At 32.7% G+C, this 13,913-nt stretch overlaps 1 protein-coding gene across 8 annotated transcripts in view; it reads right to left on the bottom strand.

The window, feature by feature from the left end:
- The window catches only part of Erc1 (ELKS/RAB6-interacting/CAST family member 1), a 532,578-nt gene that overhangs the window by 249,107 nt on the left and 269,558 nt on the right, over positions 1-13,913 (bottom strand). For 5 of the 8 annotated variants that reach the window (XM_076854010.1, XM_076854009.1, XM_076854011.1 and 2 more), the window contains one exon: positions 3,047-3,178. The exons of the other annotated variants lie outside the window; for them this stretch is intronic. In XM_076854010.1, the coding sequence (XP_076710125.1) occupies positions 3,047-3,178 (132 nt within the window). The remainder of the gene's footprint in view (positions 1-3,046; positions 3,179-13,913) is intronic. 8 annotated transcript variants of the gene reach the window in all.

Here is a 13,913-nt window from a genome sequence, read left to right as displayed (position 1 = left end):
CAAACTTGAGACAGTTCTCTTTTTTATTATATTATTTTGAGGTACTAGAGATTGAATCCAGGGACTCACAAGTGCTAGATAAGAACTCTGACACTGAACACAAGCTCCATCCCAATTTTTATTTTAATTAGAGAGAAGATCTCATTAAATTGCCCTGGCTGGCCTCAAGCTTGCAATCCTCCTGCCTCAGCCTACTTGAGTAACTGTGATTAAAGGTGTGTGGCAATAGGCCAGCTGTATGTCGTTTTTAACATGAGCCATGGTTTCCATTAAATTTTACTTTTAGGAATCAAGAGATGAAGCTATCCTGTTTCTATTAGTGGGATTCATTTCATCTCAGGAGGCTAAATTTAAGAAATAATTTGACCTAAGAAAGATAATCAGAATAATGTCTTTAGCCAAAAAACTTCATCCATTTAAAGCGTTTAAAAAATTATCTATAGGTGATAGTGCACACAATTAATACAGGTAAGTAATATTAACAGTGCAGTTACAAGACAGAAAAGGATAAAAATAAGAACAGAAGAGGGGGAGGAGGGAACAGTGGGTGAAGGTTTTAAGGCTTCATTAGAACAAACATACAAGCAATTTCTTCATACCTTGAACCACTTAAAGCCCAAATGACTGGTCTCATGCAATATTTCACTCAACAGCTTCAGATAGGCAGTAAGTAGCAGAATGGTGGAAAACAAGATGAACAGGAAAGAGAAGGAAAAAAGCATGCAATTAAAGGCAAATTTTATATAGCCACTTTGGAAGATAGTTTGGCAGTTTCTTACAAAGCTAACTATCTTACCCTATGACTTTACCGTGCAATGCAGAAACCATACTCTTAGATATTTACCCAGCTAAGCTGAAAGTTCATGTCCTCACAAACACCTGCACATGAAGTTTGCAGTAGGTTTATCCATAATTGTGAAAAGTTGGAACAAATGAGATATTCTTCAATAGGTGAAGGGGTGAACAAACTGGAAAACTTAGTACAATAGACTATATATAATTCAGAGATGAAATGAGTCATGAAAAGATGGGGAGGAACCTTAAACGCAAAGGCTAAGTGAAAGAAGCTAATGTGAAGAGGCAGTATGCTATATGGTTCCAATTACCAGTAAAGAAAATGGCAAAATTGTGGAGAGAGTAAAAAGATGGCAGAAGAATGAAAAAGTACAGCACATGAGATTTTTAGGGCAGTGAAGACACTGTGCAATACTATAATAAAAGATACATGGCCTTATACATTTGGAAAAATCCATGGAAATGCATATCATAAAGGGTGAACCAATGTAGACTGTGAACTCATTAATAATACTGTATCAATACTAGTTCATTGATTTTACCACAAGTATCACACTAAGGCAAGACATTAATAACAGATGGAGAAAAAATTAAGTAAAAACTATTTCCTGTGCAATTTTTCTGCAGATTTAAAAACTGCTTTAAGGATAAAGTCTAAATTTAAACAAGTTAATAAAACATACTTCAAGAAAGCACATTATAATCAGCTCACATAATATTTTAAAAAGAAAAACACAAAAGTTGATGTATAATAATGATAAAATCTATTGTCAGTTGCCAAAACTTCCACACAATCTCTGATGTTTATGACTTGTCACTAAACACCAAGACCAGAACAGAAGGAAATCTTTATAGAAAACATGTGTATGTTGCAGGACAGGAGTTAAAAATAAAGAAGAAAATACAAAAAGAGTAAAATCAAAATCCCTAACACCCTGGACAATGGACAATGGCTGTGGTCATCCTTTCTCTGAATCCTTCCACTACTCAAGATTTATTTGTGCATTATGAAAGTGTTCCAAGATATTTATCTAGGTAAGGGCATCGAAAGATACTCATTCTGCAAAAAGATCAATTTTCCCTCATCTTTGTTAAGAAATATCAGTTGGTCTTTTGTTTTACATTTGTAACTGAAGAAGCCATATCCTTGCAGCTAACATGGCTATAAAAGGACCCCATGGGATACACACTACACTATGTCTGCCTTGCAACAAACCCTTCTTTACTACCCAACTACCTTAACTCCATAACAGCACTGGTCTGATGGAAGGGGTTCCCCAACAGATCCTGTCATCCTCTAGTTCAACTCTCTTTAACTGAATGACATTTGTTCTTTTACAAGGAAATAGGAAGAAAACAATTAGTACAAAAACGAAATGTCATCAATCTCTGTGTGAGGTAGATTCAAAAAAGATTCAAAACCACAAATCATAGTCTCAGAATGGAAACTGAGATTTTAATCTTAATTGTTAAGTCTTTCTTTCACTCATGCCTCCAATCATTAGTTATTGTTTCCAATAAAAGGTCAAAAGCAAAGGTTCAGGGGTCTAAAAGAAAAAAGTAGAAAATATACAAAACAAATGCCACAAACAGCAACAGAAGAATTCTTCAAGTCCTCTCAAGGTTTAGACATGCTTGTTGATATGGGACTTGAGGACCACAATATCTATGTCTTGCATATTTTCTACCAACATTAATTTGTTATAATATTTTTTAAAGATATATTTTTAGTTGTAAGTGGACATAATACCTTTATTTTATTTGTTTATTTTTATGTGGTGCTGAGGATCAAACCCAGTGCCTCATAAGCACTAGGCAAGTGCTTTACCACTGAGCCACAACCACAGCCCTTGTTATGATCTATCTTCCTCTTTTGAACACAGCAAGGTTTAAAATAAACTATTTGCTACTAACATCTTTGAGTCAGAAACATTTGTGTTTTTTCATTCCATTTAAAAGCCAGGTTGTGTCTAGTCTTATAGCAGAGACAAGTTCCATTTCATCTCACCAGATATATTCACTTATACTATGTTAATGAATCCTAAAATTATTGGAGCAGATATCTCTGAATTAACATGAATTAAAGAATTAATATGCATAGCCATATTTCATTTATTATTTTTGTCTAAATACTTACACTTAATGAAGAGTTTTTGAAGATATAATATTTAGATTTATCTAAACTACACTGGTTGGGTTTTACCTTGTGTTTAACCAGCAGCATTGCTAGTAACTGTATAAAATTGCAGACCTGTTTCTCAGCATTGGTCCTGGCTGATTCCTCTTGTGCCAGCACCATTTCCCGCTCTGCAGTTATCTGTACACTTTCTCTCAGTGCTTCTTCCAGCTCTTCAATCCTGTCATCCTTCTTACGGAGACTGTCCTGGAAAATGATGGAAGACTAGGTGAAGTAAATTAATCAGTTAACCTAAGGAGAGCCCATTTGTCAAGGAAGGGCTATTTGTTCTTTAAATGTTCTTCCCTTTGGAATTAAATCCAGGCCAGAAAGATATTTTCACAGAGCAAAGAATTTAAAGAGGGAAGAAAAGAAGCAAAGGAGGCTGAAGAAATTTAATATTAAGAGCAAAGGGTCAAGTGAGTTAAGTAAGACAGGATAGACTTGCTCTCTGCAACACAGAGATAAAACTATTTTGTGTTAGACAGCATAGGCATTAAGAGTTTGATTATTTAAAAACACGAAGCTGTTTTGGACCTACTCTTTAAATTTAGCTGAAAGTCAGCTTTGATGAAATATCTACTTAGATTGAATACCAAAATATTTTCTTTCCCTGGAAAGTTGGGCCAGATGTAAAAAGTGATGTAAATGGCAAGATCTTTCCTACTGTATTCTTCAGACAGATAGTTGTTGGCAAACTAATTTTTAAAAACTGAAAAGAAAATGAGTCTTCTAACTTTCCTTCAAAAAAAGAAAGTTTTCTATTCATCTCATCTGAGAAAACTGAAAGTAACTAGATAAAAGTGACTAATCTGGCTAAGAATGAGCAATTTATTTAGCCAAGGAATTCTCAGTAGCCCTAATTCGCTATGCAAGTTGCTTAAAGTATAACTTCTGCAAAGGAGAGTATACATCTATCTAAAGGACACACAAAATCCTACAGGATTTTAAGAACATATAAGATAGTAAAAATCTTAAAATAAGAAGGAAAAATGAAAAAGTTCAAGTAGAATGAAGAACTGGATTTATCGGTTTATTATAAGCACATCCTCTTTAAATTCTTATAAAACCAGATAATAATAAAGTGTTGACTTTCATAAAAATGAAGCAAAAGAACAAGAATTGACTAAATATTCACAGAAAAAAAAGAATAAAATTAGGCCCCTATCTCTCACCATACACAACAATCAATTCAAAATGAATTTAAAGACTTAAATGTAAGATTCAAACCTTTCAAACTACTAGACAAAAACAGGAAAACCTTCATGACGTTGGGCTGGGAAAATAGTTTTTTGGTTTTTTTTGGTATGTTTGCTTGTTTAATAAATCTTAAAAGTACAGACAACAAAGGCAAAAACAGACAAATAGGATTACATCAAACTGAAAAGCTTCTACACAGAAGAGCAAACAACCAAAACAACTTACAGAATATGAGGAAACATTTGCAAACTATACGTATGACAAAAGGTTAATATCTAAAAATACATAAGGAACTCAACTTCACAGCAAGAACACAAATGAACCAATTAAAAATGGGCAAAAGACCTGCATAGACATTTCTTAAAACAAATAAATAGTCAACAGGTATATGGGGGTGGGGGATACTGTTCAACATCATCAATCATTAGGGAAATGCAAATCAAAATCAAAATAAGGTACCATCTCACCTCAGTTAGCCTGAGTACTATAAAAAAAGGCAAAAGAGAATAACAAATGTTCACAAGGATGTAGCAAAAGAGGTTCTCTCAAATACTGTTGGTAAAGTTGTAAATTATTTAGTCATTATGGAAAGCAGTATTGAGGTTTGTCAAAAAATTAAAAATAGAACTACCCTATGATTTAGCAATTCCACCACTGTGTATGTATCTAAAGGAAAGGAAATCAGTATTTTGAAGAGACATCTGCACTGCCACCTTTATCGTTGCATTATTTGCAATAGCCAAAATATTGAATCAACCTAAGAGTATGTCAATAGAGGATGAGATTAAAAAAAATGTGCTATGTAGTCACATAGGAACACTACTGAGCCATAAAAAGAAGGAAAATGACAAACCCAGTCATTTGTAACAACATGTAGAATCCAGAAAGTCAAATTCATAGGAGTACAGAGTAGGATGGTGGTTAGCAGAAGCTTGGGAGAACTTGGGGAAGGGAGATGGAATGAGGACATTTAATAGGTACTTGGGTGCAACTGGACAGGAGAAATAATTAGTGTTCTATAGCACTGTACGGTAACTATGGTTAACAAAGAAGTATATCAAACAGCTAGTAAAGAGGATTTTGAACATGCACAACACAAAGAAATGATAAGTTTAAAGTCATGGATATGCTATTTTCCCTGATCTGACCATTGTACACTGTGTACAGGGAGTAATAAGAGAACAAAGATAGCAAATACCCTTTTACCTTCATTGACAAAGTCCACAGCTACTTATCTAGTAAGCAAAATTTGGCTACAAATCTGGTAAGGTAAACCCAGAAAGTTTCTAACTACATCTTGATTCTCCTATTTAATTTAATAAAAAATTGAGTTCATGCCAAAAATTAATAGGAAAACCTTTCAGTTCCACAAATACTGCAGTATAAAGCACACTGCTAGGTCAAATTTATACTCATTCTTTCATGACCTCATTCTAGAAGATTAAATACATTTTTCTGTACTTAAATTATAATATATGTGCTCCCTTCTCTTTTTAAAATTTAAAATACTAGAGAAAAGATCTTAAATTTTGAAAAGTCCAAATAATTACCTCCAAATGATTAAAAAACCAGAAGACACTGAGTTTTTAGTGGCAACAAAGAAATTTAGAAGACAATTGGGTAATGTTTTCAAAACTCTGAGGCAAAGAAATTAAAATTTTCAGCTTAGAATTATGTTTCCAGAGTGTTGATAAATACAATGATAGAACGCAAACTCTAAATGAAATGTACCTTAATCAGAGACTCTTTCAGGAAGCTACCAGGGTGTGCTCTACCAATTTAAAGAAATAAATCTAGAAAAAGGAACACATAGAAGTCCAGAAAAAAAAGGGGATCTACCATAGATGTACAGTGGAGAGAACCTTGAGGATGATAGACACCTAGAGAATAAAGTACAAACTGGAACAATGAATGGAAACTCAAAAGTGGATGTATAGATTACCTGAAGACAATTAATAAGTGATGATGTATTTTATAATAGCAACAACACTGGGAGGAATTTTATAGATTTAGCAAGAAAAATGGGAATGAACTGGTGATGTGTGTACAAACAAATAATCAAACAAAACACCCAGGACAGGAAAAAGTGAAGCTAAAAACTAAAGCATGTCATGAAAAATTAAAATACAAGTCATAATATACTATGTGCCTCAGGCACAATAGTGTAAACTTGGAAATAAGTATATTGGAAGGATGCAAAGAGGTAGGATATGTGTAGTAATTTATATGCTAATTCAACATCATCAATGATAAGAAGTCAGCAGAAATACCAAAAGAACAATAATAATCAACAATTTAAGAATGTAATCTGGAAAGGTGGAAATAAAAAGAAGAAACAACAAAAGTGGTGAAAGGGCTTGTCTTAGAGAAATAGAAATCAGAGTTAGAAGAAAATAAGGGAGCTATTATTATAAGCAATGAAGTATTATTTTTACTTTGTAAAATAGAAATACATACAATTATGATTTTTAAAAATCAAAAGCAAATTGAAGAATATATTAGAAGAATAACATGCAGTGCAAGTAAATTAATAAGGACAGAAAGAAGTTCTGGAAATAGTTATAAATGTAATTATATTTAAGGTACCTATAACTCTAAACATGTGGGTTATTTACTATGAAAGAGAAAAGTGCCTGTGTAAATACATCCCCAAACAGTGCTAATGGGAAAAAGAAAGTTGAAGAGACAAAACATGTATGAATTTATGAGTTTTTGAGTTTTTAAGCTTCTTATTCAAAAGTCCTATGTGTTTCTTCATAGCAATAATTTGCAAAAGTGGGATAAGATTATGAGAAACTCCTTCCATGTCTTTTAGTAAGCACAGACACTCCAAATTTGAAGATTTTTTTAAAAGGGACAATATAGTGCAATAACCTCCATTATCATTCTGAAGATTCTAAAGATATTTAAACTTAAATATCCCAATAGCAGATGTCTAAGGCACAGCACAAAACCAACAGGTTTTAAAGTTTTTTTTACCATCCTCTGGTAAAAAAAAACTTACCATAGGTTCTGTTTTTCTTTCATATTTACAAAAACATCAGTGAGTAGATTTTGGTTCTTATCATCAAAATGACATAAAACTCTAGTGACAAAATTACTTGTCTATAGTAAACTTGATGGTGTATTCTGGTTTCAAGGAAAAGAAAAACCTCTAATCTGTCCATTACCTAAACTTTGATAATTCTTACCTACTTCCTTGAATGTGGGAGCCTTCAAGATGTTGAGTAATAAAATCTTTCACTTTAGAACATGTCAAACACCACAAACTTCTGCTCTCAAATTCACACTGAAGGAAGTAAAAATAACATGCTGAACCCCTGGGAAATGCTCCTTGGTAGCTTAAATAGAGTGACTGTATCAAGTACAGCCTAATGCCCTGAATATGTGCTTTATAATCTCAACTTTATTTTCTCTTTCAAAGAGTCCACATCACTATCTTTAGGATAAACCATGAGGTAGTCATGCCATTTTGAGTATAAAAAGCCAGAGAAATCTAACTTTGACAGCACTATTTCCCTTACATCCCTAAAATATTTCTCAGGTCTTGAAGGATTTGAAGCATCTGGAAATTAGGCAGATGACCCAATGAAACTAAATACAGATATAAATGAAAGTTAAAAAAAAAATGAAGTTAAGGTAGAACATGCCACATTTAAGTTTCACAAAAACATTTCTGTTGTTTTTTATGTATGCTTTTTTAAAAAACATTTTTTTAGTTTTGATGGACACAGTACCTTTATTTATTTATTTTCCTCATACTTGTAAGGCAAGTGCCCTGCCACTGAGCCACAACCCCATGCCTTTATGTATTCTTAATGTTACAATTTACAATAAAATCTTCTTAACATCTTCAGCTTTATATACTACGGGCTGACTATCCCTTATCTTAAATGCTTGGTACCACAAGTGTTTTGGATTTGGGAATTTTTTTTTTAGATTTTGGAATATCTGAATACACATGAATTAGATATCCTGGGGATGGGACCAATCTAAATGTGAAATTCATTTATAATTCACATATACCTTAAAGACACAGCCTGAAGGCAACTTTGTATAATATTTTTAGTGTGTCTATCTTTGATTGTGACCTGTCACATGAATGTAGGTGTGAAATTTTCCACTTGTGTCACATCTGTTCTAAAAAAGCTTCAGATTTTGGAGTATTTCAGATTTTTAACTTTCAGATTAGGGATGTTCAATCTGTATTTGCATTGTCTAATGCTGTAGTCACTACAAACCAAGGGCTACTGAGCACTTAAAATGTGGTTAGTCCAAACTGATATGCGTAATAAATATGCACTAAATTTCAAAGAGTTTCAGAAAAAGGAAAATACTTAATTGATAATTTTCATATTGATATGCCAAAGTGATATTTTAGATATATCTGATTAAATAAAACATTATTATAATTGGTATCTTTTTCTTTTAATTTCTTTTAATGAGGCATTTAAAAATACAAAATTATACAGGTAGCTCACATTATATTTTCACTAGAAAAGGCTGTGTTAACCACAGAATTTTACATATGTAATTTTCTACAAAAGAATATATACATATACACTAAAAACTCTCATATATTACTTAAGTTTGTGACTCTTTTCCTAATTGACAATTACTAGCAGACAAATGTGTTACAAAAGTGATAGTCCTTATGACAAACACTGCCAAAAGCTCCAACAATACTTGGCCCTAATAATTACCATTGTGGTAACATTAATAAAACAATTTCAAATAATATTTACTCATCTTCCAGTAGAGAAAATCAAACCATGGAATTAGAAGAAAATATTCAGGCTATGGCAGATCATTTCAATATGAGGCTGTAACATATCTTTGTTAGTTATTTGTTGTTATTTAACAAGTTACCTCAAAACTTAGCAGTTTAAGACAACAGTGCACTCATATTATATCACACAGTTTCTGTTTGACAGGAAGTCAAAAGTAGCTTAACTGAATATTTCTGGTTCTAGGGTCTCTAGTGGGATTATAGTCAAGATGTTAACTAGACTTAGTCCCATGCTTCCACCTATGTGGTTGACAAGAAGGACTAGCTATTGACAAGAGGCCTCTGTTCCTCTCCAAGGAGCTATGTGAGTTTCATACAATATGGAGGCTGGCTTCTAACAGAACAAATATTCTCATAAAGGAAGGTAGGAGCACCAACATCTTCTATGACCTAGCTTCAGAAGTCACATATTGTCACTTCTGCCTTCCTCTGTTATTCACACAGTCCAACCGTGTCACAGTGTGGAAGAGCACTATATAAGGGCAGGAGTACCAGCAGGTACAGCAGATGGTTTGGAGCCATTACTGTAGGAGCATCATCATAATATTTGAACACGTAGCTCCAGTATAATAAACACTGAATCATTAATGAAGCCAAAATTTCTCATAAGAGAAAAAATACCTTTGCTACACAGTTGTGTTCAACTCCATTCTTTAATAATTTAGTACTAAAAAAAATACACAATGATATGCCAATTATGAAAGTTCCTCAAAAGATATATACAATGGAGATTTATTAAAAAGTTTAGTTGGACTTCTGAATGAGTTCTTATATCTGATTGTTTGGGAAATCGATCCATTTTTCTTGAAATCATTCTACTTCATTGTAAGTGTTTCTACTCTTAAAGTAGAAAAAAAGTCAAAAACATTTAACTGAAAATAGTAATTCAAAATTGCATACTATTTATTTCCAAAATTGCTTAAAGAGTAGGTTTTAAATGTTCTTACTCCTCAAAAAATAAGGATGTGAAGTGATGAATGTGCTACTCAGCCTGATCTCATCATTTTACAAGTATACACATTTTAAACATCACACCGTACAATATAAATATATACAATTATTTGATGACTAAAATTAAACTACAAAGATAGGAATTATCTCATCATTAAGAAAGGCATTAAAGTGGCAGTCTAGGGGAACAAGACTAAGTGAGGCACATTCAATTTCATTTACCTGCTCTAACTTGGACATTTCACTCTGTTTAACCAAAGCAGGCAACCCAAGATCTAGACATGTACTCTATGCCACAGACAATGCACTTAATAGCCACCTGAAGATAGTAAAAGGACATGTGCCATTTTAAATAGTTCATATCACTTAAGATGAAAACAGTATTCTAGAGTTTTACTCTAATTAATTAATTATAATTGCATTCATCAGAATTAACACAAATGGGTTTTCCTATCACTGGATTAGGTAATATAAACCTCCTTTTAGCAACTATACCTATTAGGTAAGGTCAAATTAGAACACACTTCACTTACACAGTATAAGGTTCAAGGCAGGAGTTTTGTATACCTACTGGAGGAGGTCCAGTAGAGGGAGAAGTGGGAGGCTTATTCTAACACTTCAATGAATTTCTCATCTCCTTAAGTAAAAAGGCCTCCATACAGAAAGGAGATTAGGGTAAAAGTTTTGACAGTTGTCACTACAACCTCATGCAAGCAAATTAACAAAAAGTCTGGACCCTTAGCAATTCCCATTACAGAACTAATTGGCTGAACTTAACTTATTGACATCAGGTCTTTCAATATCAAGTTGAATTTCATTGCTGCTATACTACTCTAGCCTCCATCATGTTTCTCCAAAATCAAATGATCAATAAGGAAAGCAAAAAAACATAAAAAGGGAAAAAGAGTCATTAATAATTACTTTATTATTCCCTTCAAACATCTCCATCAAAACAATAAAAAGGTGCAATAATACATAGAAATCACTCAATAATAATGACAGATCTTATTAAGCATTTCCCTTTTTCACAAGTAGGAGGAAAGCCAATTCAGCTATCATATACATTGTTCAAAGTAATAGCTTCCCATTCTCTCTTCCTGTTTCCAACTCTGACATGACACAGTAATGAAGACCACTTATCTTTGAGTTACTATTAAGAGCTGCTTCCTTTGGAGTAAACACCACTTATAAGATAGACTTTAACGTGTTCTGAAAGATGATAATGTTAACTGCTACCCATTATGCTTAATGTAAAGAGACAGTAATTCTTTTCTACCTCAACCCCACTGCTTATTCTGTCTCTTCTTCCCTACCCCCTCAAGCATGCGTACACATGCAGAAGATTTCATGAAAATCATTCAACATGTCAGAACTCATTTACCAATTTCTCAGATACTTAATGAGGAAAAGATTGGAGCCAGATGTATTGATAAAGTCAGGGTTAGGATAAGAAAGCCAGCCTAATACAGAAACAGAATTTGGTAACATACCAGCTACATTTATTTTTCATAACTTTAAAGTCTTCTCCTCTTTTTTTAATACTCCTTAGAAACTTCCCTCATTTTAATAGAGCTATTATAATCTCAATTATTAAAAATCAAAGTCAAAACAAAAGCAGACGTGCTTCATTAAGAAAATAAAAAGTAGGGGCTGGGATTGTGGCTCAGTGGTAGAGAGCTCGCCTAGCATAGGTGGGACCCAGGTTCGATTCTTAGCACCACATAAAAAAATAAAGGCATTGTGTTGTATCTATCTACAAAAAACAAAAAAAGATTCTCTCTCTCTTTAAAAAATAGAAATTATTAAAAAAAGAAAAGAAAAAGTAAACACATAAAATGATCTTTCATATAGTAACATTTACAGAGCCTATACTACAAATATAGATTGGCTAGGGTCTCATCTTGAAAATTCTGATAGCTGGGTATGAGAAATGTGGACAAGGACATGGGATTTACGTAGCTGTAGGGCACTACACATGTGCAATGCTTATAAAAAGAGCAAGAATATATTTTCAAAATAAAATTTTGAAAAAAAATCCCAATTTTACTTATAACAGGGGTTGGGGACATAGCTCAGTGGTAGAATGTGTGCTTTAGATTGTGCAGGGTCCTGGGTTCAATACCCATCATCAAAATAATAATAACAGTAACAGTGATAAAAACAACTGATGTAATGCATAACAGGTGGACCCTAGACTTTGAGGTCTTGGTACACAGACAACATGCATGCCTGCTTCTGCTCTCTTAAAAAACAAAAAGAACCTTTTGGAAACATCACCTTCCAAATACAAACTAGAGAGGAGCTTTTAGGATACCACCAGGAAATGAGTAAACTATTCATTTCACTGAAGCCACAATATAGTAGTCCACTTGAAAGTATTTTAGGGTCAAATGTAATTACTCATCATTTATTAGGGACCCTTCTTTTTAAAAGCTCAAAGGATTTGGCTAAATATTGTCACGAAATAGGGCTAACCCTAACTGTAAAGAATAGTGGGTAAGTCCTATCAATAAACAATCTTTCAATAAACTTCATTGACTTTCAAATGAAACTGAATTTCTGCCAGAGGGAAAATGATCTGGAGTCCATTGCAAACACTGCAATTTCTTCAAATAATTTTAAAACCTGCTCTTGCTTTATTCTAACTAAGTAAAAAGTGGCACGGTTTGAGGAAGGGGCTTTGAAAAGTTACACACTTGCCAACAATTTGAGTAGCGCTTCCTTTGTAGGAAGAGAAATTTTATGTGTCATTACAACAACTATCCATGGAGTTGTAAGAACAGGTAGGTGCTAACTATATGTACACTTTTCCAAAGTAATCCCCAACTCCATTTAATATTTATCAAGAACATCATAAAAACTCACCTATGTTCATCTTCTATACAGAATTTAAAAGGAAAAAATGATATAGAATTAAACATATAAGTAGGTAAAAAGGTCTAGAAAGAGGAAATGAAAATTAATTTTTATAAAAACAAGAACTTGAACATCTAAATAATTATCTCCATAGACTATCTAAAAAGGAAGGCTAAATAGTCTTATTTCAGAAATTTTTAAAAAACCTATCAAAATGAAAGAAACTATTTTGTAGATAGCACATATCAAATCAAATTTTAGAGAAAACACAAAATGTTTCACTGGTTCTGCATCTGAGAATATGCCCACTATATGTAAAGCTGATTTCCCCATCTCTATTTCCATCATTTTCACTTTCTTTGAACTTTATTCATAATATTCATTGGTCTCAGGAGAGCTAACTCACAAGAGCCACAGCATTCTTTCAGCAGTTCCATTAATCTCTCTGACAGCAACCTCCTCAAGGTTAAATGCAGATACTTATCTTTGCATTAAATAAAAACAAAGCTCCAAATCACAACTGATTTGAGTACTTTAGTCCACTCTATTTGGCCTTATTAGAAGTGACTGGAACTTACAGCTTTGTCAAAACATGTATTTGAATGGTACTACATAAAGAAAAAATACAAATAAGTAAATATTCTCAACTTAGAAAAGATGGCATTCTTTTGTTAGAATATGCAAGGCCTTTAAAGGGCCTTGAAACCCATAAATTTTTAAAGAATATGTATTTGAATGTTGAATGTAATATCATCATTCAAAGTTCTTTTTAAATTTTATGACCTAAATTTTACATTTTTATTAATTATAACTCAATAATTATAACTGTAAGTAGTTAAAAGCAAAGTAAAACACTGTTTAAGACTAAAAATACATTTTAAAAGTAACCCTTAACTTACAGTAGATGTATAAACTAGTTGAGAAGAAAAAGAAAACGGGCAATTATAAAATAATGTATAGAAAAGGGCAAGACAGTTTTTTTTAAGTTTTAAATTTTAATTTGTTATATATGACAGCAGAATGCATAACAATTTATATTATACATATAGAGCACAATTTCTCATAATTCTGGTTGTACACAAAGTAGAGTCACACCATTCATTAAAAAAAGTGTTCATGATAAAAAAACACATTACTCATTCTCCA

This window comes from Callospermophilus lateralis, chromosome 4 (assembly GCF_048772815.1).
Source record: "Callospermophilus lateralis isolate mCalLat2 chromosome 4, mCalLat2.hap1, whole genome shotgun sequence".
In the NCBI taxonomy this organism is placed as follows: domain Eukaryota; kingdom Metazoa; phylum Chordata; class Mammalia; order Rodentia; family Sciuridae; genus Callospermophilus; species Callospermophilus lateralis.
This window is presented reverse-complemented; position numbering and strand designations above follow the sequence as displayed.